Genomic DNA, 24,717 nt, shown 5'->3' on the forward strand with positions numbered 1-24,717 from the left:
CATGACCTACTAGAAGTGTGTGGAGGTGTTCATGTTCTAACAGTTTTACATCGAAAGAAAACCAAAGGAGTTAAAACTACTAAACGGCCAAAAGTGTTTTTTTCACACATTAATTGTTTTAATGTTACAATTACAGAGAAGCAATGACGATGTCAGATCTCAGGCTCCAAGAAAGTTCATTAACCAAGTGAAAGAAAGAAATCACAAAATAAAAACAGCATCTAAGATATAAAATAGTACAGACGTTACAGTATGGGGATATAAAATATATAAAAAAATCAAGAAATGTATTTCAGCTGTAATCACAAACATACCGAATGATGTCGTCTTCTTTAAGTGTCTCTGTGTATAAAAGAACAGTGACCACCTTCAACATATTGATGAAGACAATACTGTGATAATTAATATTAATTCTCTCCATATGGACGCCCACAGATGTCCTCTCCTGTGTCACTGAGAGAACACCTACACACACTCTACACACACACACTTGTACACACACTGGTGTCTGTCCTGCAGTCACTGTGAGTATTGACTCAGACACTCTAGACTCCAGTGTGGTTCAGTATGAATATGGATGAAGATGGATGTGATGGACAGGTGCTGGGAGGAAGAGAGGGGGAGGTGTTAATGCACTGTGTGTGTGCAGTATTAATCCCTCTCTATTTCAGCCTTGTGTCACCTGCTTTAACCTGGAAGCAGATGAGAGTTTCTGAGGACGGTCGTCCCAGAGAGGACAATTTAATTACTGTGACACCAACGGGGGGGGTCGGCATAGTGTGAGGGGGAGAGAGAGAGATGGAGAGATATAGAGAGAGTGAGAAAAATTATGTGAGAGAGAGAGACAGAGAGAGAAAAATAAGGTGGGGGGAGAGAAAGAGGGGGAAAAGAGAGAGAGAGACAGAGACAAATAAGGTGAGGGGGGAGAGAGAGGGAGAAAGAGAGAGAGGAGAGAGAGAGAGAGAGAGAAAGAGAGAGAGAGAGAGAGAGAGAGAGAGAGAGCTCTGATAGATAAAACACATCAGCACAACATGAAGTTATGTCGGCCAAGAAATATGAGTTTATGAAAATGTAGTTGTAAACACATATCTGTAGTCATGATGTGAACCTCTACATGATGCTGTGAAGCTGTGGTTCACTATCAGATCATCTATGATGCTATAAAACATGGCCGCCGCAGCTGTACTGTGACAACATTATAGAAAGCGCGAAGTTAGTTGAACCTGCAGTGCTTCTTGTCATTTTTTACGTAATTGACTTATCGTACGATATATGGACATGAGCTCAATCATTTTCACATTATCCACCTATGTTATGATACATGTGTGAGAGTTTATTCAATATCTGGACCGTCTGTGTACTGGATCACTTCGGTACTAAAGACAAACATACAAAAACCTGATTATTCAAGTTCTGCAGTTATAAGGAAGAGTCATTTTTCAATGTTTTTTATATGCAGATTTATGGACATGGATTCATGAAGGACAGCTGAGGAAGTGATATCCTCGGTTACACTGAATATATAAATATGTGCATCATGTGTTAGATTGAGCTGCTGCTGCTGACTGTTGGTAAGCGGCACAAAACCAGCAGAACACTGTCATTTTACACACTATAATGTATATTCAGTATATAAACTGTTCTCTTTAAACATGTCTTTAATTTCTTATTTTCATTCAGGTAATTATAGCATTATAATTAGTCTCTATCAATAGTCTAATCTTGTCTTTATATATTTCATCATCGTTTCTCCTCCAACAGTGAGCTGAGTGAAGCTCTCTGATGAAGACATGGATGAAGAACACATGGAGCACCATTGAAGTGATTTTGTAACCGGTGTCATGCAGCTGGAATCCTCATATGACCCGGTGGAGATATCAGACATGAGTGCTGAATATCAAAACGCTGGCCAACAATGGTCCACCTCCCGGATGCTTTCCTCTCCTCTGATGCAGAGATTGAAGTGAAAATAAAGCGTCTGACACTTCAGCTTTAACCTGACGGCTCGTTGTGATCCTCAAACAGACAGAGAGCATTTCTCAGAGAGAGGTTCAGCCTCACTGATCTTCAGGCTCCACTGACTTGCTGTTATCTTCACCTTTTACACAAAGACTGTCAGACAGCACCTTGTTTACAGTCAACTGTGGCTCTCTCACACACACACACACACACACACACACACACACACACACACACACACACACACAGACTGACAGACACACACATAAAACACACACACACACACACACACACACACACACACACACACACACTCACACCCACACACCTACAAACACACACACATACACATAACACACAAATAACACACCCACACACACGCACACAAACATATCACACACACACAAAAATAACACACATACACATATAAAACACACACACACACACACACACACACACACACACACACACACGCTGAACACCGGAGCTTTCTGTTTTTGTCTTCAATCAATATCCACTTATCTGCTGTTAAGAAACGAACGCTTGGTTTCCTCCTGAGGATTCAGCCTCCAGGTGATGTGAGTTTGACCAATACCGGCTTCTAATACGCTGACACACAGTATTCTGTGCTTACGTTTAATATTCTGACTTAAACTCACAGTTTTCAATCGTATAATGGTGGAAAAAAGGGATCTTAAAAAGTATTAGGACACAAACTGAGATGTGGACTTTGGACATTTGCGACAAAGAGATTGAGTAATCATGTCTGATCCTACAAACACAGTGTTTACAAGTTACTACGAGGAACTTTAATCCCTGTGGACTAAAGTGGTAGTGTGTCTGAGTACCAGACTCCCTTTAGAAAACCTCTAATTTTTCTGCCCCTCTCAGTCCTGGTTCTGGTTCTCCCGTGCCTCGCTTAACTATATAGAAATAGACCATCTTCTCTCTAATGGTCTCTTTACTGATGGAGGTCACATAGAGGATCAGGACTACACTGAGACTGGTTCAGAACCAGTTGAAACCTTCTTATTTGAATATGAAGCTACTGTCTCACACATGTATCAGCCTTGCTTCAGCTATCTGTATTCTAGTCCTCTGTGGTGTGTCAGTATCTCAGAGGTGAGAGGATTCAGATCATCAGAGCGAACTGTGATTCTTTGAAACGAGCGAGAGGATCGGGTCAAAGTCACCTTTCATCCTTTTGATGAAGTCTCTGTCATCCGACCCGATGTCCTCCCGATGCCTCTTCTGACAGCCGCCTGCGGAGCGCAAACAAACACGCCGATCACCTCAACACACGGTTAGAACCATTATCTATTTAGACAGAAGAGCAGTAAAAAAACAGAACACACACCTTCTAACAGCCTCGGTGAGGGCTTGCTGGAGGGGAGAGGATCCATATTCAAGACCTTGTAAAGCTGTCCAAAGGCTAGGAGGCGTAACGCATGCTGAAAAACACCCCACACACACACACACACACACACACACACACACACACACACACACACACACACACACACACACACAGAATAAGGACACATCACGGTATTGGTAAAGCAACCCTCCTGAGGAGATATAATTTATTCTCCGATCAATGCGGTTTTAATTATCAGGGAAAAAAACTTGTGTGAGCAGCCGCGACGTTTGTGTAAACCAGCTAATTCTGTTTTTCATGCACTATAGATGATTAAAAAAACACACACACACTCAACAAATGAAAAGGAAGGAAAAAAAGATAAATATTCTCAGAGAGCAAAACAAAGGCAGCAACAAAGAGAGAGAGAGGTTTAAAGTATCTTTATTTCTAATTCAATTTTGTTTACAGTTTAAAATTACAACAAACCTAATTCATGCAAAAAAAAAAAAAAAAAACAACAACACAAATCATAAGTTCTGAACCAGAACATTCTCTCTGACTGAACACAGAACGTCTTTCAGACCCTAAATGTTCACAAAGAGTTCCGTGTTCTTTGTCTGTAAAAACCAAACTCCACCCTGAGCCGAGCAGCGAGCAGCGCAGTCAGCATCAAACACACGTCCTCTGACCCTTCACCCCTTACACGGTTTTTCCTTGTTTTCCAAATTGCTAGTTTGGCCAGTCCTGAAAGGAAGTTAATTAGTGTGTGGACAGATTTTTTAGCAGTAGTAGTTTAGACCATAGATAAAAAGATAGAAAGAAAAGTATTCTCCTAAGCCCTGAAACCACGCCTGCAGGCGGCTGAAGAGTCTCAGCAGTCTGGAGCACTCAACAAACAGATGGAAGATGGTTTTTGTCTGCGAGCAGAAAGGACAGCTATCTCCTGAGCCAGGATCGAGGTGCACCAGATACCCCCTGTGCACAATCCTCCACTGAAGGTCTCCTGTCTGTTTTTTCCACAGGGGGTTTGTACAGGGACCGCCAACAGCCCCTTGGGGAGGATCCCCTGCCAAAATCAGCCAGGGGTCTGAAGACATACTCACATTCATCGTCCCATTGGTCAGATATTGTACGGTCTCTAACAAACACTCTGAGGCCTTCTGGCAGAGAAGCACAGACCTCCTCCACCAGCCTGAGCAGCAGCCTGCTGGACCGGATGTTGATCAGCTCCGCTAGATGGGGGATGGTGGTCTTCATCAGATGACCCAGCTCTCAGTCTGGATCTCAGGCTGACGGACATCAGGACCTGGGATGTGATTTAGCTACTTCCAAACAGCGGCTCCTCAAAGAGCCACATCCCTGGTGTCATCACAGCTCTCCGCTGGACTGTAAAAACCTGCCACGCCTGTAAGACGGACTGGTAGAACGGTGTCAGACCAGTTAAATCCACTGACTGGAGCTGAAGTAGGAACAGGTGTTTGTCATAACCTAAGCGTCCAGCCCTCCTCAGCAGCACACAGGCAGTATCAGGCCATGGCAGGCTGAAACTGTACAGCAGTCTCTGAGCTGTCTGCAGTCTGAAGGCTGTGATGCGTGATGCAATGTCCACCAGGCCCTGTCCTCCCTCTGGTACACACTCTCTCCATAGCACCCCCCCAGTTCTGTCTTTGAAACTCCTCTGTTCCCAAAAAAACACCCAAAACCTTCAAGCCCTGCCTTCCCCATCTGGTGTTTCCTGGTAGCTTTGGTGTTTCTTTCTCTAACCACTGCCCAACCTGCAAAACTTCACTTTTCTCCCAGTTTACCTTTGCTGAAGATGCCCTCTCAAACAAAACTAAACTGCTACCTAGGAACTGGATATCCCTCTGGTCTTTGACGAACACATAAATAGCATCAGCATATGCTGACACCACCAGCGAGGGCCGCTGAGGCAGCCCAGGTAACATGAGTCCTGATAGACAGGATCTTAACCTGTTCAGAAGCGGCTCAATAGCAATGGAATATAGCTGTCCAGAGATAGGACATCCCTGTCTGATGGCTCTCTGGACCTGAACTGGACAGCTCAGCGCGCCCCCCACTTTCACCAGACAAGTAGCTTCCTTGTACATCAAACCTAACAGTGACACAAACCCTTCACCAAAACCAAATGCTCTTAAAGTGGAAAAAAGAAAACCATGATCAACCCTATCAAAAGCCTTCTCCTGATCTAATGATATAACACCAACATCAATACTGTACAAAGATCCAACAAGTCTCTCATGAGAAAAATGTTATCCATGATGGATCTGTCTGGTAAGCAGTAAGACTGGTCTCTGTGGATTATAATCTCTAGAAAGTTCTTAAATCGGTTGGCGAGCACCTTGGAAAGAAGTTTATAGTCTGTGCATAACAACACCACCGGTCTCCAGTTCTTCAGTAAGGACAAATCTCTTTTTTAGGGTAACAGCGACAGTACTGAATGCCGACATGTCGTCGGTAACAGGCCTGTCTGCAAACACTCCTGCAGCACCTCCCACAGGTCGGCTCCCAAACACTTCCAGAAGTGTTTATAGAAGTCCGCAGGCAGTCCGTCCCGTCCAGGAGCTCTGCCAGCAGCCTTCTGACCCACAGCAGTGGTCAGCTCCTCCAGGGAGATGTTGGCGTCCAGGACAGCTCTGTCCTCGGGGCCCAGCTGAGGAAGGTCCTGAAGCAGCTCATCAACACTCTCTCTGTGGTTGTCCTCCTTCCTGAAGAGGGCGCTGTAGAAGCTTACGGCATGTTGTCTCATTTCAATAGGGTCAGTCGTCATCTTACCATCAGGGAGGTAGAGACACACCATTTGTTTGGTCCGAGAGAGGGACTTCTCCAGATTGAAGAAGTAGGAGGTCGGAGCATCCATGTCCCTAACACCGGTGAACCTTGACCTGACCAAAGCTCCTTTAGTTCGTTCTCGTAGAAATTAACCTAGTTGTTGTTTCTTATGTTGAAGCCTGTGAGTGTCTGTGCTGGTGTGAGTGAACAGACTGTGCTCCAAATCCCTGATTTAATTTCCTAGATCCTCAATGACCCTTTTGATTTTTATTGTGGAGTGTATTGTTGAACAAAGACTCGTATATGTGCCTTTCCTGCGTCCCACCACTGACTCAGGGACTCAAAGTCACTCTTCTTTTGTCTCCAGATCCCCCAGAAAGCCTCAGACTTTTCACAGAAATCACTGTCCTGAAGCAGCTTGCCGTTAAAGTGCCAGTAAGTGCTGCATTTGGTGATTGGTGAGGTGTGCACATCTAAAGTGACTAGGTAATGGTCGGTGAATCCTACTGGGTAAATGTGACTGTTCAATAACCGGTTGCTGAAACTATGAGATATGTAAACCCTGTCCAGCCTGGCTGCCCTAATGTTCCCATCTAACACCTTCACCCATGTGTACTGTCTAACCTGGGGATGTTTGACCCTCCATACATCCACCACACTCGACTCTGCAATCACCTGTGATAAGGTGGCAGATGACTGTAGGTGAAGTTCCTCTCCTGTTCTATCCAATAAGGAATTTATGGTGCAATTCCAGTCCCCACCCCCATCACTACACACTCGTTCTGATCACACTGCTGCAGGAAATCCTTAAGTTTGTTGAAGATGTCTGTTCTGTGTGAGCCCTGGTTTGGAGCATAGATGTTAATAAAAACAAATGCAATGTTTTGTATTGATGCTCTGACCACTAGAGCCCTGCCTGTCACTATCTCTGTGGAGGAGATGATGTTAACATTCAGCCCAGGTGAGAACAGAACGGCTATACCTGCAGACAGATTGGTCCCATGAGACAGGACATACTGGCCCTTCCACCACAAACCCTTCTATCTCATTGAAGAAATGAAAAAGAGTGGTGATGTAGAGAGCTGGAAGAAACAGTAACAGCAAGATTAAGTGCAACACATCCATGACAGACTCACTTAGAGGTTCTCAACCTTTTCGAACCTTTCCCTTTATTTGTCTTCATTAGCTTTCTGAGACTCGTCATGTGTTTTTTAAGACGGAAACGTTTCTTTTCATCTAATGAATACATACCAACCACTCTCTGTAGTGTCAAAACACTTTTTATAAACTTGTCTGCGTCTGGAAAATACTCTAAAACTTTTACAGATTTTCCAAACGTTTCATCTAGGAAATGATTAATTTCCTCCAGCTTGAACAGATCTTCAATTAAAAACTGTGAGTCTGTGACAGAGAGACCGTCAGAGTCAGAGTCGTACTCCATCTCATCCTCCACAACACAAGCCCCCCCACTCACCTCTGGACCAGCAGCCTGACTTTGGTCAGTTTCAGCTGTAGGCCCTTTACTGCTGCCTGCTCCACTTTCCCTGATTCCTTCGTCTGCTCTTGCTGTCAGTGCTTCCTCTGCTACTTTCCTTTCCTCTGTTGTGAGACTCAGAATCAGCTCTCTGTTAACCAACCTGACTGTCTGTCTGCCCACTGTGTTCCTCCTCGGCCACAACCCAGCCCCACAGTTCTGAAGCTGCTCGCCAGCTTCCCGAAGCGCTGCAGCTCCCGCTCCAACACCTGGTTGGGAATGAACGGGGGAACACCAGAGACGGTGACCCGGGTGGAGGGCACTGCGAGCGGGGAAACCTGCAGATACACACCGTTCAACGTGACGCTGCTCGATATTAATTACGCCACAAAATGCCCCTCTTTAAAAAACACCACCACACCTCTGTTCATCCTGGAGACATAGCACAGGTTAGAGTGTCCCACACGGTCTCCCACAGCCAGGAGAACCGCCTCTACCGGGACACACGGGTCAGGCTGAACCTGAACTCCATGTCTCAAAGACAGGGACAGTGTCTCACAGGACGCCATCCCCGACAAGAAACACGATTCTCTGTCTGCCCAAACGCCACTAAACACACCAAAATACCCCGACAAACAACTATTAATCACCACAACTCAATCACACAGTGAACTATGAATGAAAATAGAAAAGTTTCAGAAAAATCACCAAACATTTAGCAACGCTCACCACGCTCTCCAACACCACGCTCTCCACCAGAGAGAGAGAGAGAGAGAGAGAGAGAGAGAGAGAGAGAGAGGAGGAAAATATGATAATATAAGGATGTCTTAATGTTTCTCAGTGCTGATCTTCCACCCCGGGGCAGACTTTGTTGTGTTCCATGTGTGGAAGTAGTAATAGTATGCTGGTGTTAGTGTGTGTGTGTGTGTGTGTGTGTGTGTGTGTGTGTGTGGGGGGGGGTCTTCTTATCTGAGGTCAGAGTCCTGGTTTCTGTGGATATTTCTAGTGCTGACGTGAGGCGTCGACCCGCTTTAAATGACCCCCTCCTTCAAAAGCATGCTTTGTTTTCCTGGAAGAAGCACTGACTTCGGTGCAGCGGGCCGGTGTGTTAAAGTGATGTTTTCAAGGTTTTGGGATCCAGCTAAGACCTGGAAAGCTGTGTGTCGGAGGTCAGAGACAACAGTTTAATGACACTTTTTTTAAATGTTCTTGGCCCCGGAGCAGACGGGACAATACAGAGGAGAGAAATGCTCCTGAACAGCTACTGTCACAAGTGCCCTGAAGCAAGGCGTTTAAACCTCCAGTGAATCAAATCTTCAAACTACCAGAGCTACAGGTGGAAACAATGAATACAATTTAGATATAACAGCTGTTTGCTGAGCTGTTTTTGCTAAATCGTGCCTGAGGTACATATTATTGTGGAATATATTGCACATGGATGTTTCAGGATATGGATAATTTCTTTGGAACCAGGAAAGAAAACCTTCTGCAGCAAGAGAAAGGAGAGAAGCTGCATTAACAGCCTTTAGTTAGTTAGTTAGTTAGTTTGTGGACTGACGTTTTAAAGCATCGAGTTCGGCGATTTCGCCGTCGCCATGTTGGATTACGGCCGTCGACATGTTGTTTTTTTTGCTACCAAAGAACAGAAGTGACCATATTTGGACTGAGGAGGAGTGGCGTGGAGACACTGTATATGTCTCTGGTAGAGACCTGTCAATTACAGTAAGCCCCGCCCCTAAAGCATACCCTGCTTTATGGTCTGTTTGACTCTAAATGGACCATAATTTACTAAACATCATTTAACATCATGCTGTATTGAAGAAGACTTGAAACTAGAGATTGAGACCATAAATTAATGTTTACAATGTTTACTGAGGTAATAAATCAAGAGAGAAGTAGAGTCATTTTCTCATAGACTTCTATACAACCAGAGGAGTTGCCCCCTGATGGACACTAGAGAGAATGCAAGTTTTAAGACATGAAGCATTGACTTCATTCTGCAGAACTGGAGGTTGCCGCCTGGTTGAAATGTTTTGATCTAACCGGTAACTGTTCTTATGGTTCCATTGTCTCAAACTTGAGAATTTTGGTAAATTTTCCTGTCTAACAGAATAAGAAAGGAATGTTTTTTTTGGATGAGTTTTGCAGGTTTTTTTCCATACAGATGTGCTGGCATGTCATTCCAGCACTGCCAGGATTTGCGTCTCCAACAACAGGGCTTCCTGCTTTAAGGTGCATCTTTAACTGATGAAGTTCTTGTCTTGAGTTGTTGACGTTTAAAAGCAGCGGGCCGATCCTTGGCTGTGACTGCTGGGCAAAGGATAAACACAGTTCATTTCCTATCATACTTTCACAATTGAAGTCCTCCGTTTAGTTCTGCTGCAAGTGTTTTTTTTCTCCCTCTCACAGCTCTGCAGGTAGAATAAGCTGTTTACCTGCTGCTGCAGCTCTTCATCTCACTGTGGCTGTTTCTGCAGAATCCTTTTAAAAACATCTTTTTCTCTCTGGTCTCCATCCATCTCGAGCATGACTCGGCTCTTTTAAACTGGTTATGGAAACGTGACTCAACGTGTCATGGTTTGACAAGACATTTGAAGACTGCAGATTAGTGGAGGATGAAAACTAATCACTAGTTGCAGCCCTATTAATAAAGTAATAGGCAACATCCAAATCAGCTGGTAAAATCCTGACACGATGTTCCGGTTCTGAAAAGTGAAGATGATGCTTCATGTCTTAAACTTGCATTCTCCCTAATATCCATCAGGGATTGAGAAAGTTTGAGTTTCAAGTCTTCTTCAATACAGCATAATGTTCATTTAGTAAATGATGGTCCATTTAGAGTCAAACAGACCATAAAGCAGGGTATGCTTTACTGTGATTGACAGGTCTTTACCAGAGATGTATACGGCATCTCTACGTAATATGGTCACTTCCTGTTCACTGATTGCAAAAAACCAAGATGGCGACGGCTGAAATGCCGAACTCACGTCGTACCGAACAGATGTCTCTTTAACCTTTTACAAACGAGGCCTATTTGCAGGCCTCAGCTAGAATAAATATAAGAAATACCTAATTAAGTGTATAATTAAATAAAAAAATAAAAAAATAAAAATATTTTTTTTTAATATATTTTTGAGATGAGAAAAATGATGGAACTATCAGAATACATGTTACAGGTTCACATAAGATAAGGATGGAACACAGCAGAACTTGGAAAACTCAAAAGCTCGCCCTGGAAAAACAGCACTTTTAGGATATTGTTTTTTGGAAAGTATGGAAATCCAAGACTTTAAATATGCTGAGCTCTTAGAACAACTGATATAGGCTCTATATACACAGCTATACATAGATACAGTGAAACATTTATAAAATATAGAGCATATAAAATTAGAAAACTGATCAAATATTCCAATATTTGAATAAAAAAACATTTTTTAAATTCAAAAACACTCTATATCACTTCTATGTATCACTCCTGATGTTCAATGAATCAATAGACAGAAGATTGGACCTTTTTTGAGTGTTTTAAGCTCTTTCTAAGCCCTTTTTAGTTGTTTAGTTTAAGGTCAAATACTGCTTCAGATTCAGCCCTTCTCTCTGTTCAGGGCTGTATCTCAGCCCCCCCTTCTCCGATTTTCACCATTGAGACATCCTTCGAACCGTAGGAGCCAATAGAATTGCCTGAAATTGAAAGCTAGATGATTGACAGCACTATTAGCCAATAAAGCTCAAAAACGTCCCATCTCTGAAATCTAATTTGCTGAGCTTCCAACCCTCCCAAGAATCCGAGGAGTGTCGGAGAGACACGAATCGAATGGATTCACACGGAGCACCAGCAGCTGGACATACATGCAGTGGAAGTACGGAGATATTTCATTTTTTCGCTGAGATTCGACCAAAAGTAAGTACAATATTCAATGAAAGCTGTGTGACTTTTTGTGTTCGAAGCTGAATATCTCTGCGATGGTTTACCGGGGAGAGAAATGGAAACTATGTCCGTAATCTCCGTCAGGCGGACATGCTTTTTCATGCTGCATGTTCGTAGGTAGCACGTTGCTAACGGAGTGTAGCAGCTGTTTTCTCTGGTCTGTCCCAGTCATATCGAGTATGATTTATGATATTTTGTTATTATTTGTTTGCTTGGCTGATGGGAGATGTGTTTGTCTCATGTAGAAGTGACCTAGTTCATGTTGTTCCCAGGACACTGAGGTTTCTGCAGAACTATAACATCATTATATTCGTTCTTCGTGGGTTCTCTGCCAGTTACTTTTAACACAAAACTCTCTAAGTTTTGATGTACTCTGCGTCCAAATGGGGGACCCTCGGGTGTTGCCTCGACTCCTCTCTCCTCACGTCTCTTCCTTGCTTCCTCCTGCTCACATCTGCTATTAAGACGCGAGGAGAGGAGGCAAGGAAAGGAATCGAGGATTGTACAAACAATGAGGCATCCTGACAGCAGCAGAAGGGGCTGATGGGTAAAGAGGACCGACCTGCGCGCTGTGCGTGATGGCGTCGGCCTGCTGGGCTCCAAGGTCGGACAGGACGTCGGTGGGTTCTCTCTCACACGGGTCGTGAACTCCTGGACCTCCTGGACAAAAAACAAAAAAACAGGTTCTGACTCAGACCGGAGAAGATCTCAAAATGGGCAACACACAGTTTCACTTCTCCTGAAAAACACACACACACAGAGAAATAATTGATCGACTCCCTGCTGAGTGTGCACTTCGAATGCAACAGTAACTCATCAATGATTCAGAGCATCCAGGGAACGAGCTGCCACTTCGACGCTGAGGGAGGAAAACCCTGAACCATGATTAAGAAACCCAATCACGTTGCCACAAAGACCAAACAGAGAGCAGAAGGATTAGAAAAAGAGAAAGAACAGAACAACTGAGTATGAAACCTTTTCACTCAAAAGGAGAAACGTTTACACGATGTAGAAGGTGGAGTAAATCTTTCTGAAATACTCCACCGCCAACTTTCACTGAAGGAAACACAAGTAATAGTTTAAATTAAACCATCGTTTACGCTGATGTGGATCCACTGGGACTCTCTTGTAGAGCCCTGAGGGAACCTGCACCCTAATTAATGCACTGTAGACCTCGACAAGACTGAGTGCAGGTGAGACCACACTGCATCATTGGAGACAGTCCACAGTCCAGGTCATGAATCTTTAGGACGCCAGCTCATCCTAAAACACATTTATTTAAAGATGCTTCTAAATGTTTCTCTCCTAAATGCTTCTTAGTTTATTTGCTTTGATTTTATTTTGATTTCACAGCAATCCATGTAATATTTTTTGAAATATTTCACTAAAATCATTAAATAACCTCAAGGGAAAAAAACTGAATCACCAAAGTCAGCATGATTCATTCTCTGGGGAACATGAATGGTTGAACAAAATGTCATGGCAATCCATCCAATTATTGTTGAGATATTTCACTAAAATCTTTAAATCAACCTCATAGGGGCGCTAAAGGAAAAAACAGAGGCTCACCAAAGTCAGCATGATTCATCCTCTGGGGAACATGAATGGTTGAAGAAAATACCATGGCAATCCATCCAATTTTTGTTGAGATATTTCACTAAAATCTTTAAATATCAACTTCATGGGGGCACTAGAGGAAAAAACTGAGAATTTCAAAATAAGCATGATTCATCCTCTGGGGAAAATGAATGTCTGAACAACATTTCATGGCAATCCATCCAACAGTTGTTGAGATATTTCAGTCTGGACCAAAGACTCCAGACTTACATTTCCACACATTCAAATTCAATAACACATATTTTGGTACCACGCTGATGATGGGATCGTCGCTTATTTTAATTTCAGTGTCAAAGTTTTTCATTTCATTTCACTCCCTGAGCAGAGAGTCTGATAACTGGATCCATTCACTGCGGTCGTCTCTTCACCACTGCCGGCTCACGTATATTAACTTCTGAGAGATTAAAACTGTTGAATGTCTCAAACAGAGGGTGTAATATATGCTGCTGCCTACATTAGGAGATACAATCACACATAAAAACTCATTTCAAAATGACTTAATGTTCTGCCACCAGAACAACAATCTTTTTATTCTACTTTTAATGTTTATTTTACCTCAGTTAATGGAGAATACTGTAAAATACACCATTTTTATTGGGGATTAGATCCACCATGTCAACGTTTAGGACTCAAACTAAAATTAAATCAACTTTTTTTGACATTTTTTGTGTACTTAACTATTGAAACAAAAAGTTTTGGGCCATAAAAGGAAAAGATTGATTTTGTATTTTTATTTTACTGTTGCTTCTCTACTACTACTGTGAACAAGTGGGACATTTTTTTTAAATAAACTCAAATAAGTGGAAGTTTTTTTTGCTGGCATGTGACTTTTTGGTGTCATATTTTGTCACAGCTAGTCAATTTGTTGATTTTTATGCCTCCATCGTCTGTAGGTCCGTCTGTACTTCACATTCTCATGAACATAATCAGCGGGACAGGATATCTTTAAATTGTTCACAAACATCCACTTGGACTCAAGGATGAACTGATAAAATTTTCACTGTGACCCCCCAAAAAAAACATGTTTTTGGCCATAACTCAAGAAATAACACACTAATTATGTTAATTTACACAAATATCTAACAGGATAAAATGATGAAGTGATTACATTTTGGAAGGACGAGGATGTAAACACAGTTTGTTGGTAATTCTAGTTTTACAAAGTAGTTTGAACTACATATTTTAAGTAGCTTTAGTTCACCAAACTAGATTCCTCTCTCTGGGAGCTGTAGTTCTTCCAGTGTGGAGTACTTGGTATCTTGGTACTTGGTATTAATCTCCACCGGGTCCTCCAGCTGTGTCTCCTCAGGAGTTCCTCGAGTCTAAAAACAGCCTCTCCTTAATGACTCATCCAGAGCAAAAACATCTGCTCACATCTGACTGCTGGTTTGTTTTCCCACGCTAAGCACAGACACTACAGACGTATTACTGATTTTAAAACTTACCAGGAACTTCTGTCTCTTTTTTTTGTTTTGCTTGAGTTTCCTACTGAAGAAGTTCCAAACAATGTAGCCCAAAATCTGTTTGTATCTATCTATAAATTCTGCCTCTTAGTTTCTTTCACCACATCTTTTATGGGCCATCCTCAAACAACCTCAAGCTCAGACGAGAGAAAGAGAAACGTAAACAGCTAACGGAGCTTTGAGGAGGCGGTGAAGGACCGGTCACTGACCTGGCAGCAGGATCCCCGAGGCGATGCACTCCATGATGCGACGTAGGGCCTCACCTGGACCCAGCGGACGGTTACAGGTGGCGATGGCCTTCTCACAGATCAGCTCCAGAGGCTGCAGAGGACGGACAGACGGAGAGGACACTCAACACACCCTGTCCTGATTCTGGTCCTGGGAAAACTAAGCTTGCTCCACCTACCCATCCTTTGAGAGGCTGCCACTCGGCCAGTCTGTTGCACATGTCCCGGAAAATCCTCAAGATGATGACGCAAGACTTGAGATCTGTGACTCTGGCCTGAGGAGGACAGATGGACAAAGAGACAGAGAGACAGAACTTAGTGACAGCAGTCAGCAGACTCTACAGATACCTAGGTACACGAGACTTCATGAGATCTGCAAAGAGGCGTCTTCGTGACCCCTGAAATCTCAACATGCTGCTGATACCAGTTATGAGTACCAACAGCAGCCATGTTTGTTATTTACGTTCGCCATGATCATTTTGGGGTAGTGGCTTCAGGAGGGACAGACTGACAATGACTTTGTCAAACTTTCTTGGCAACTTTCTCGCCACATTTTAGCGACTCTTAGTAGCTGGTGCCACTTTCATTGGTAAACAGTTGGTGACACTGGGCTATGGTTTTTAGGTTGGATCACTACCAACTCTAGCTTTGTTTATACTCGCGCTTGGTCGCCGTAGTGCGTTTATACTCTGTCTATTATTCTACAAAACACCAGGGGGCGTACCAACAATATTAACTGTGAGGAATCAAGAAGACAACGAGTGTAACTCAGAGATCTGCTCATAGACTGAAGGTGCAGCATCTAAAAACTAATTGTCCTTTTTTGTATAATCCCCAAACATGATAAAAGGGTTTTTAATCACTGAACTATTTGTCATGTGATCGCGTGCAGCGCTCATTTTCCGGCAAGTATAAACTAAGCTCAAGTCCTCTTCCCCCTGCACTCAACTGTGAACTGCTGAAAGTAGATTTCTGTGTCCAGCATCCTGGACATTTATTGTAGTTCTGTTAATCCTCAGAATAGTTAAAATGGTCTTTTTTTTTTTTAAAGCCGTGACAGTAATAATAGACCGTTGACCTCATCGCAGGACATTAAACATACATGGAATAATTCTAAGGAAGAGCTGGAGGAGGAGAAGAGCAACCGAAGATTATGACGTTTAAATCCAAACTTAATAGTGCTGCAGATTGTTGACACTTCAATTTGCACAGAGCGACTATTCGCCACATTAAAGTCTGTGATTTAATCCTTTCACTCAGAGCTCAGAGATGCTGTGGAGGAGAAGAACCACCGCAAACGGTCTCTGCGGTGATTACACGGAGGAGGTCCTCGGGTCAGATCGGTCCTGTCTGGATACGACTGCACTGCTTCAACCTTCGGTCCACGCTGCAGACACTCACTCTGATATCACTTGGCATCCAGCTCTCCTCCTCTCCTCACCTCCTCCCTCAAGGGAAGCTGCTCAGGCTTCACCTGACCTTCACTCATCTGCCTCCTCAGCGGCAGGAGGAGCGACTCTCAGCTCAGCAGCTCATCTGAAACCTTCAGTTACATCCCACTCTACGTGTTCTCCTTCTAACAGTTAAACAGCACGGCTGCAGCTCACAAGCCAAGTTTCCATACAAATGTGGAGCAAATTTTAGCAGAATTTTCCCCCAAAAATTCTGCTGAAAAAACTGTGAATTGATGCACATTTTCCATCCACGTCTGTTATGTGAATATTAGGAGTGTAGTGCATTGAAATAAACATGTTAGGTGACATTAAACCAGAGTTGTATGTATTAATGTGAGGAAGGTTAAAGTCTACTCATCGCTCCTCACAGATTTGATGTTTTTATGGAAGTCATAATTTATTGACCAAGTCTGGTTTACATTTTGTTGCATTTAGTCTTTTTCTCCGATGTGCATAAAAAGAAGTGGATGGATACATACATTATACCTGTTTATAGTACTGTTATGTTTGTTTGTGCACTATATTTTATTGTACATTTTAATATGTTTCTATTTTTTGCACTATGTTGATTGTTGTTGATTGTTTTAATGTTTTGCACATGTGCAACATACCTTGGCAAATAAACGGTTCTGATTCTGATTAACAGTTTACATCATTCATTCACAATACAACAAACAGTCCATAAGGTTATGAAAGTGATCAAATAATACTGAATTATTATCAATAATAAAAACCAGTCTGAGCTTATTGTGCCTTCCCTTAATACTTAACTCAGCTTTACTCTAACTTTTAACAAAAAATAGCAGCAAAACATACAAAATTAAATAACATAAAGAACCACAACATCATAAATCGTAAAGTAGACAAACAACAAAAAAAACAAACAAGAATTGACAAAGTAAAAGACAATAAAGAAACACAAATACAAATCAATAGAATGACACTTCAAATACAGATTTGCAGGAAGTGTAATTGATGACGGTGTTAGGGAAAGTCCCGTCTTCTGCTTCAAGTCACAGTTCACTTTATTTATATTAGTATTATATTATTTATGAGTGAGCCAATCACTGTGAGACAGCTGCTTCATCTTGTGTCTTCATGATGAAGAAGATCACGTTCCACTTCAAAACATTTAATCTGCCGTCTCAGCATTAAAGCCCACAAACGTAATAATCAGAGACGGGGCTGAAATGTTCCGTCACTAGCAACCAGCTGTTCTCACCTGGAACCATTTGGCGTGTCGGAGTGCTGCCAGCGCCGCCCGGCACTTCTTCCTGTCCAGGACGTCCTCCTCTTCCTCCTCCTCCTCTTCCTCCTTGTCCACCTCCACTTCCTCCTTGTCCTCGTCCCTATGGCCCTCCTCTGGAGAGACGGGACAGGATGAGACAGGAGTATGACCATACTGACCTCCCACAGTCCAAAACACACACACACACACACACACACACACACACACACACACACAGGTTAAACCCACCACTGATCTGACTGAATGAGCTGGGAAGAGGAGGAGGAGTCCATGATTTCTTTATTTTTTTGTGGGAGAGACGGGGGAGTTTGTCATGCACAAGGCAGGATCCTCATGACATTAGATGGGAGGGAACCTGGAGCAGACGTGGGGGGGGCGGGGTCTGGCAGATCAGTGGCTGGATTAGTGTTGTTATCAATCACGGCTGCAGGATGAAAATGAGAGCATGGCGACGCCTCGGGGACCCAACCAAAAAACGGGCAAGATTAAAGATTAAAATAACACTTTAGAGGACAGAAGGTGAGACCTTGTGGGACGTTCAAGCAGATGGACAACATGTGGGGGGGGGGGGCAGACTGCAGACCACACTGGTGAGCGCTCACCAGGATCTAAGACCACGTTATCTTTATTCTTCAGATATTAAATCTTGATAATTGTGCCATCGCTGTGGACTCAGAGCCATTAGGGTCCAAAGAGGAGATTAAATCACGGCTACTTTCTCCGAAGCCGACAGTAACGCTGACGCAGAGCGTTTTAAAACATGCTCCACTTCGTAGAGGCGGAGTCTCCTAATTTCGGATATATGCAGTATTTAAATCGCAATTCATCTGTCTGTGCGTGTGATTCATGGTCCGTAACGTGAACGCAGCAGCGAAGGCATTCAGCAGTCCTCCAAAGACCAGAGGACTGGACCTTCATGTTCTGCCCCTGGGACTTCTGGCCGGCATGGTTTTGTCAAAGTGAGCTGGGTTTTTAATCCAGACCTTTTTCAGGTGAACCTGGAGTCCTCAAAACAACTGAAATTGAGAATTTAAGTTACTTTTCTCTCTTTCAAAATACAAGAAACTAAAGTCAAAGTACAGAAGAGGTTCTTTAGATGCGGCCGGCTTTAGTGAACTGATGCCACATAATACAATAGAAAGTGAAGTATTTATCTTCTGCTGACATTTCTTAAATTCTAAACTCCAATAAGACAAAAAAAGTAATTTTATTTCCATTAATATAATTTTGTAACTGAAATCTATGGAGTCTCAAGAGTGACACAAAAAATAAATAAAGACCTTTTCTGTGTTAAATTATAATCAATTATATATTTGATGAATATATATATATATACAGATGTTTTTAAATATCCTTTAAACTTCTGACTTGGAAAATGGAATTCCTTATTTAATAAAAAAAACTGTTACATTTACATTATTTTACAATATTTTTTGACATTTAATAGTTAAAAGTTAAAATAAAAAATGATTTTGATAGTCACTGGGCAGAAGACACCAATAATGTGCAGGTTGATGTAGTAAAATAATTAACAATAACAATTCATACTTTAGGAATGAAAATAAAAAATGTCATTATTGACTATTCTGCCAATTAATTTAGATTAATCAATTGTTTAGTTTTAAGTGTCAAAGAATAGTGAAAAATACCACAAAAAAGAATCTAAATTCTGAAGGTCTCTTCATCTTCTATTGTTTGACATCAGTCTAAAACTTTAAAATGTTATAAAAGTGTTTCTGACCATAATTATTTTCTTTAGATCAACTAATCAGACAGTTAAATGTTTCAGCAGTTGAGAATCTGCTCTGAAGTTTCCATTTTCTGATTAGCTTTCACTTAATTAAGGAAATAATCCTCTTTAATTTAAACATTTCTCCTACAGAAGAAATCAGATCACAGTCATTAAACGCTCACTTGTTCCTGAGGCACTCTCAAGACTCCATAGAATAATACATGAATGAGGAATAAAGGCTTTATCGTAACTGAGGAACATTATTTTCTCATTCTTTTCTTCCAGATGAATCGTTCCCCATGAGAGCCATGAAAGAACGGATCAGTACCCTGGGGCTGCTGGGTAATGTAGTCAATGTTGTGCTCTGCAGACATGCACCAGAATTTCATGGTGACCCAGAAGAACACACCTTACATTTAAATGTCCTGAAACACTGTGAATAAAGAAAGTAACCTGTCAATCACTTTGTAGTAAATATGAGAGTCATGGGATAGATTCATTAGCTTCTGATCTGACAGTTCACAAACACGTTTTTGTGGCATAAACAGAAGTCGTGTTTATATTCACATATTTTAATAATAACTAGAAAAACTGCATGGAAAAAATATATATTTTTGCGATAAAGCTTTTGTGCTCGTTTGTGGTGGATTTTTCTCTTTGTAGAAAACGAGCATTACATTTGGTGAATAAAGTGTGACGAGGCGACTTGTTTTGTTTCCGGTTCTAAACCTCCACTTCTTCTTCTTCTTCTTCTTCTTCTTCTTCTTCTTCTTCTTCTCTGTTAACGGGCAGATTACAGCCAGTTAACTAAAGGAAGCCGAGCCGAGTCTATTCGGAAAACGCGGCTACTTTGCATTTATTTTTACCGACATTTCAAAAGTTAATTTAAAATTTGCTGTCTGACAGCAAAGTTAAGAAAATATTCTAAATATAGGGTCAACTTAAACTGATATTGATTCTTTAATTTGTCTAAAATACGTAATAAATAAGTAATACACTGACTGTGGAGAAGAACCTCACACAACTACACTTGTGTGAGTCCCTTTAAAATATATCAGATGTCGGTTTTCTAACACCAAAAGCAACAACTTCCATATTCAGTTTTTTGTTTATTGTAGTCTTTTCTCGTCAGATGCAGGAAGTCGAGAAGACACCTGAGAGAGAAGTCTCCTATTTCTGCCCAATCCAAAACAACCCCCCCGCCCACGGACATCATCCTTCACCGGCCATCTGCTCTTGACCCAGATCCATATCATCCCTCCTGATCTGCTCTCAGCTTTCAGCTCCTCTCCATGTTTTTTTTCTCTCTCTCTCTCTCTCTCTCTCTCTCTCTCTCTCTCATGGAGCTCAGGTGTCTCACATCCTCTCAGCCCTCTGCTGTCACACAAAGGTCAAATAAAAAGCATCTTCCCAAACAGGAAGCAAAGGAACGAGGGGGGGGGGGCACTACCTTCCTCTGTGGTGCCGTGTTCCTCCCTCATGGTTAGGGAGGAGAGGGTGATCTTCAGAGTGAGTCGGGGGTCTTTGGCGCTGCAGACCCGGATGGCCGCCTCGGGGACGCACGACTGCACCTCGTATTTGTCCTCCGTCATCGTCTGCAACACAGAGATGCACCATTAATTTAAAATATATTGAATATATCACAGAGGAAATACTGACAAACTGTTTGTGGAGAGCAAAGAGCTGCTGTTCAGGACAAAGTCTCACTGGCCTACGAATAAAACACTTAAATAAATATACTTTATTTACCTTAACGGAAGAGACAGAAAGTCCTCTATTTAAAACAGACTCATAATAAAACGCTTTCAGACGCTCAATGTAGTTTCACACGTCGGTTTAATGTGTGAATAAGACAGTTTTACACCAAAGGCATGATGGGAATTTTTTTACGAGATCAGACTTGGAACATTTCCAACACTTCCTGCACAGATGTTTTACAATAAAAGCCTTCTGAGGGTTCAAACTGAATAATCCCTCCATTTGCTGGCGACATTTTAATTTGAAAAGTACACAGGAAGTGTCGGGTTCATCGATGGTGTATTAAAGATATTATCCATCGTGATTTTTTATGAAATCAAACCATTTTCTTTGTTGAGCATTCAAAGCATTTATACAAAATAGTGATATTTAGGAGCTAAGAGAAGTGTTTTTTAATTTTTTTAAGATTTAGCAAATATTTTGCCTTTGTTTGTTTTACTTGATGATTTTACATAAAAAAAAAAAAGATTCTGTTATACCAAACAGGAAACGGAAACAAACTTTTCCTGTTTGGTGTTTGTTGTTATTGCCAGCCACATCCCAGCATGCCAAACTTTCTCATTTTTTTTATTCTTGTTGCCTTCAGCGGCATCTTTTAAAGTGGATTCTCTCTCTCTGACACTTTCTCAGTCTCTCGCTCTCTCTCTCTCTCTCTCTCTCTTTCACTCTCCCTCACTCTCTCTTGCACTCTCCCTCACTCTCTCTTGCTCACTCTCTCTCTCCCTCACTCTCACTCTCTCTCTCTCTCTCAGGCTCTCTCTTTCTCTCATTCTCTCTCTCTCTCATTCTCTCTCTCTCTCTCCCTCTCTCCCTCACTCTCATTCTCTCTCTCCCTCTCTCCCTCACTCACTCTCTATTTCTCACTCTTACTCGTGTCTCTTTTGAGAAATGACCCGTCAGCGCTCCTCCGCCTGTCACTCCCAGTCTGGACCAGGAAATAATCCTCAAATGGTTTCCTCCATTCATTCATGATGAAGCATGGCAGATATAGCCGGTCATTAAACCCGAGACGTTTAATACGACGTTAGCGGGGACGACATGAAGACACTGAAGGGTAAATTATTTTATACAGCTCAAGAGTTTAGGAGCTCTCAGGGTTTCTGGGATGCATCACTTCCAACTGAAAGAAGAAGTCAGAGCTGTAGAGAGAGAGAGAGAGTCTCAGTGGTCAGAGGTTTATCCTGCTGTCTGAGCTTCAGACATCTCAAGGAGACACAATGGCTAAAGATAAATCAAGTCTCAGGACACTTCCTTTTACATCATTTACACTTCAGACCCTCTCCTCTGTATCTCAAACCAACTTAAAATAATCCTTTTATCTGGTTAGAGAATAAAAAAATGTACATGAGGATGTTCTGCTGTCACACAAACTCCTTTAAGAAGTAATTTTTAATTCATCTTTATGATTTGGGGTGTGTTGAAATATTGACAGAGCCTTCTTCGTATCTGCCCCCTCCCAATGGAACTCTCTCCCCAAACACATCCGAGACTGCACTAAACTTTCCATATTCAAATCCCAAATCAAAACCCACCTTTTCAAAACTGCTTTTAATGTGTGACCATTATTGTGTGTTTTATGTTTTTTTAGAGTATAGCTTTTATATATGATGATTTTAATGTAAAGTGTCTTTGAGTACTGATGAAAAGCACTCAATAAATAAAATGTATTATTATCATTATTATTATTATTATTATTATTAATAAGACAATATATTTGTGTGTACAGTGGTTTCGTTGGAGGTATAATAGAAGGCATCGCTGGTATTTTTTTGCGATGGTTTTTAATTACTGAAGTTAATCCGCCGCTGATCTTGCAGGAGATTTGACTGTATAATGAACGTCACATGAAGACTCTTTAATCCAACGCTGATTGAGTGAGTTAATAAGGAGCAGACTGAAAAGATTACGGTTTTAGACCGTAAAACATACCAACGTGGCTCAATGTTTGAGTCTGACTCGGTTGAGCGGATCACTTTGTGACTCTCGTTCATGTTTACAAGTATTACTATAATACATTATTAGTTGTTGTGTACTTTTACATATTGCTCTAAATGCTTTGAATCTATTTCTACTGGAAGATTATTATCATCTTTTATTTTTTACATTTTTTTGTCCTTTTACTCATCCAGTTTAGGACAGAACTCCTTATGTCTATGTATTTTAGATACATATTATATCTTTCATTTGTACCAATTTTGTCTAAACATTTGTTTAGAATTTCAAATAATCTAAATCAGATTTTTTTAATGCAGTAATGCCTTGTTGTCTTTTGCATATCTGATGGAATGCATACCATTGTGAATTAAAAAAAGATCGACTTGCATTCATTTCTCAGAGAATGTTGAACATACAGGGATGTATATCATTAAAATGTGTAGAAATTAGTGTGACAATATAATCTGAGAGCTTCTCACGGGCTCATTTGTTTCCCGTATCACCTTTTCACTGATGAAAACACGCCCACCCGTCACAGCTAACGGGGTGCTTTCATCTTTTAAAGCTTCCTTTTTACCTTCTGCTGTTTTAATGCATCTGAAGGTAAAGAAAAACAGAACGGTGTGAGAAACGAAGAGTGGTTTCTGCACCTTTTTGTGACTAGTATATATAAAGTATAAACAATTCTGAATGTATTATATATTCTGCCGTCTACCACATGTAGTGTTTGTACTATTATTCTTCTCATCGTCATCCTCAGGATGTCAAACTCTTTCTTCCCACATAAAGAACTTCCTGGTTGTTCTCTGTGGACAAGAGTTTCCACTGAACCTCCGATCACAAAGAACCTCCTCCCGAGTGTACCTGGATCTGCAGCGGAAGGTTGGCGCTGACGGTGTAGAGCAGCAGCTTGGTGGGTTTCTCTCTGCACATCAGAACCAGCTCCAGGTCCATGTCTCCTTTGATCAGGAGGCCTTTGGCCACCAGGCCGACGCGCGTCACCCCGCACAGCGCCGGCGTCCGGTCGTGCCTGAGGGACACAAACACACATACGGACCGATTGTGTTTCTAAATGGACAAATGATTAACCATCTGAACCACAAAGCAGTCACATCTTTCTCTCTGTGGACTTGATTTTTACTGTATTCTAAAAGTCCTGCTCCTCTATGGAGACAGAACAATCATGACTAGAAGTAGAGAGAACTAGAACATGTCTTTAGTGCAGAATAACACAGTTAGAAGCAGCCTGAAGTCAAAGTTTCACAGATTTTTTGGCACGTGACTGTTGGTCTCAGTCGAGTCAATCATGGCTTCATAGCTGCATTGAAGAGCTCAGAATTTTATGTTTTTTACAGAATCTGGTTAAAGCACACGATTGATTTGTGACGTGAGTTTAAATGAGAGTTAAAATGTTTTTGATGGAATGTCACAATTTCAGGCTTAGTCTTCAGTTTCTTTCTCTGAGTGAAGCGCTCGTCACACACGATGTGTGTCTGATGCTGTTGCAGCTCCTGGCGAGGATGAAGGGTGTAGTTTTGGCGAATGTTTAAAGAAAATATGCTTTCCAATCCCACCGGCGGGTTTTGGGATTCAGAGGGTTAAAGGACGAATTCATGTACCAAGTCTGTCTTGATACAAAGTTCACATTCCTCATGAACAATGAAAGAGTTACGGGTTTTCCCTGTAATTCTTTTGTCTCTCCATACTAGCCTTGAAATAATCAGTTGAATCCATTTGGTTTGGGCAGCACGCTTTTTGATGTTTGCTGTAT

General features: G+C 41.8%; 1 protein-coding gene across 3 annotated transcripts in view; it reads right to left on the minus strand.

The window, feature by feature from the left end:
- Positions 1–24,717, minus strand: part of LOC137866715 (spermatid perinuclear RNA-binding protein-like) — a 93,013-nt gene that overhangs the window by 21,321 nt on the left and 46,975 nt on the right. For all 3 annotated transcript variants that reach the window (XM_068702783.1, XM_068702785.1, XM_068702784.1), the window contains exons 4-11: positions 23,811–23,976; positions 20,704–20,848; positions 17,495–17,634; positions 14,998–15,093; positions 14,801–14,912; positions 12,074–12,171; positions 3,317–3,410; positions 3,153–3,221 (exon numbers count right to left, since the gene is read on the minus strand). In XM_068702783.1, the coding sequence (XP_068558884.1) occupies positions 3,153–3,221; positions 3,317–3,410; positions 12,074–12,171; positions 14,801–14,912; positions 14,998–15,093; positions 17,495–17,634; positions 20,704–20,848; positions 23,811–23,976 (920 nt within the window). The remainder of the gene's footprint in view (positions 1–3,152; positions 3,222–3,316; positions 3,411–12,073; positions 12,172–14,800; positions 14,913–14,997; positions 15,094–17,494; positions 17,635–20,703; positions 20,849–23,810; positions 23,977–24,717) is intronic.

Source organism: Cebidichthys violaceus, unplaced genomic scaffold (assembly GCF_023349555.1).
Source record: "Cebidichthys violaceus isolate CVI_PGR_0920_01 unplaced genomic scaffold, fCebVio1.0.p SCAF_89, whole genome shotgun sequence".
Taxonomy (NCBI): Eukaryota; Metazoa; Chordata; class Actinopteri; order Perciformes; family Stichaeidae; genus Cebidichthys; species Cebidichthys violaceus.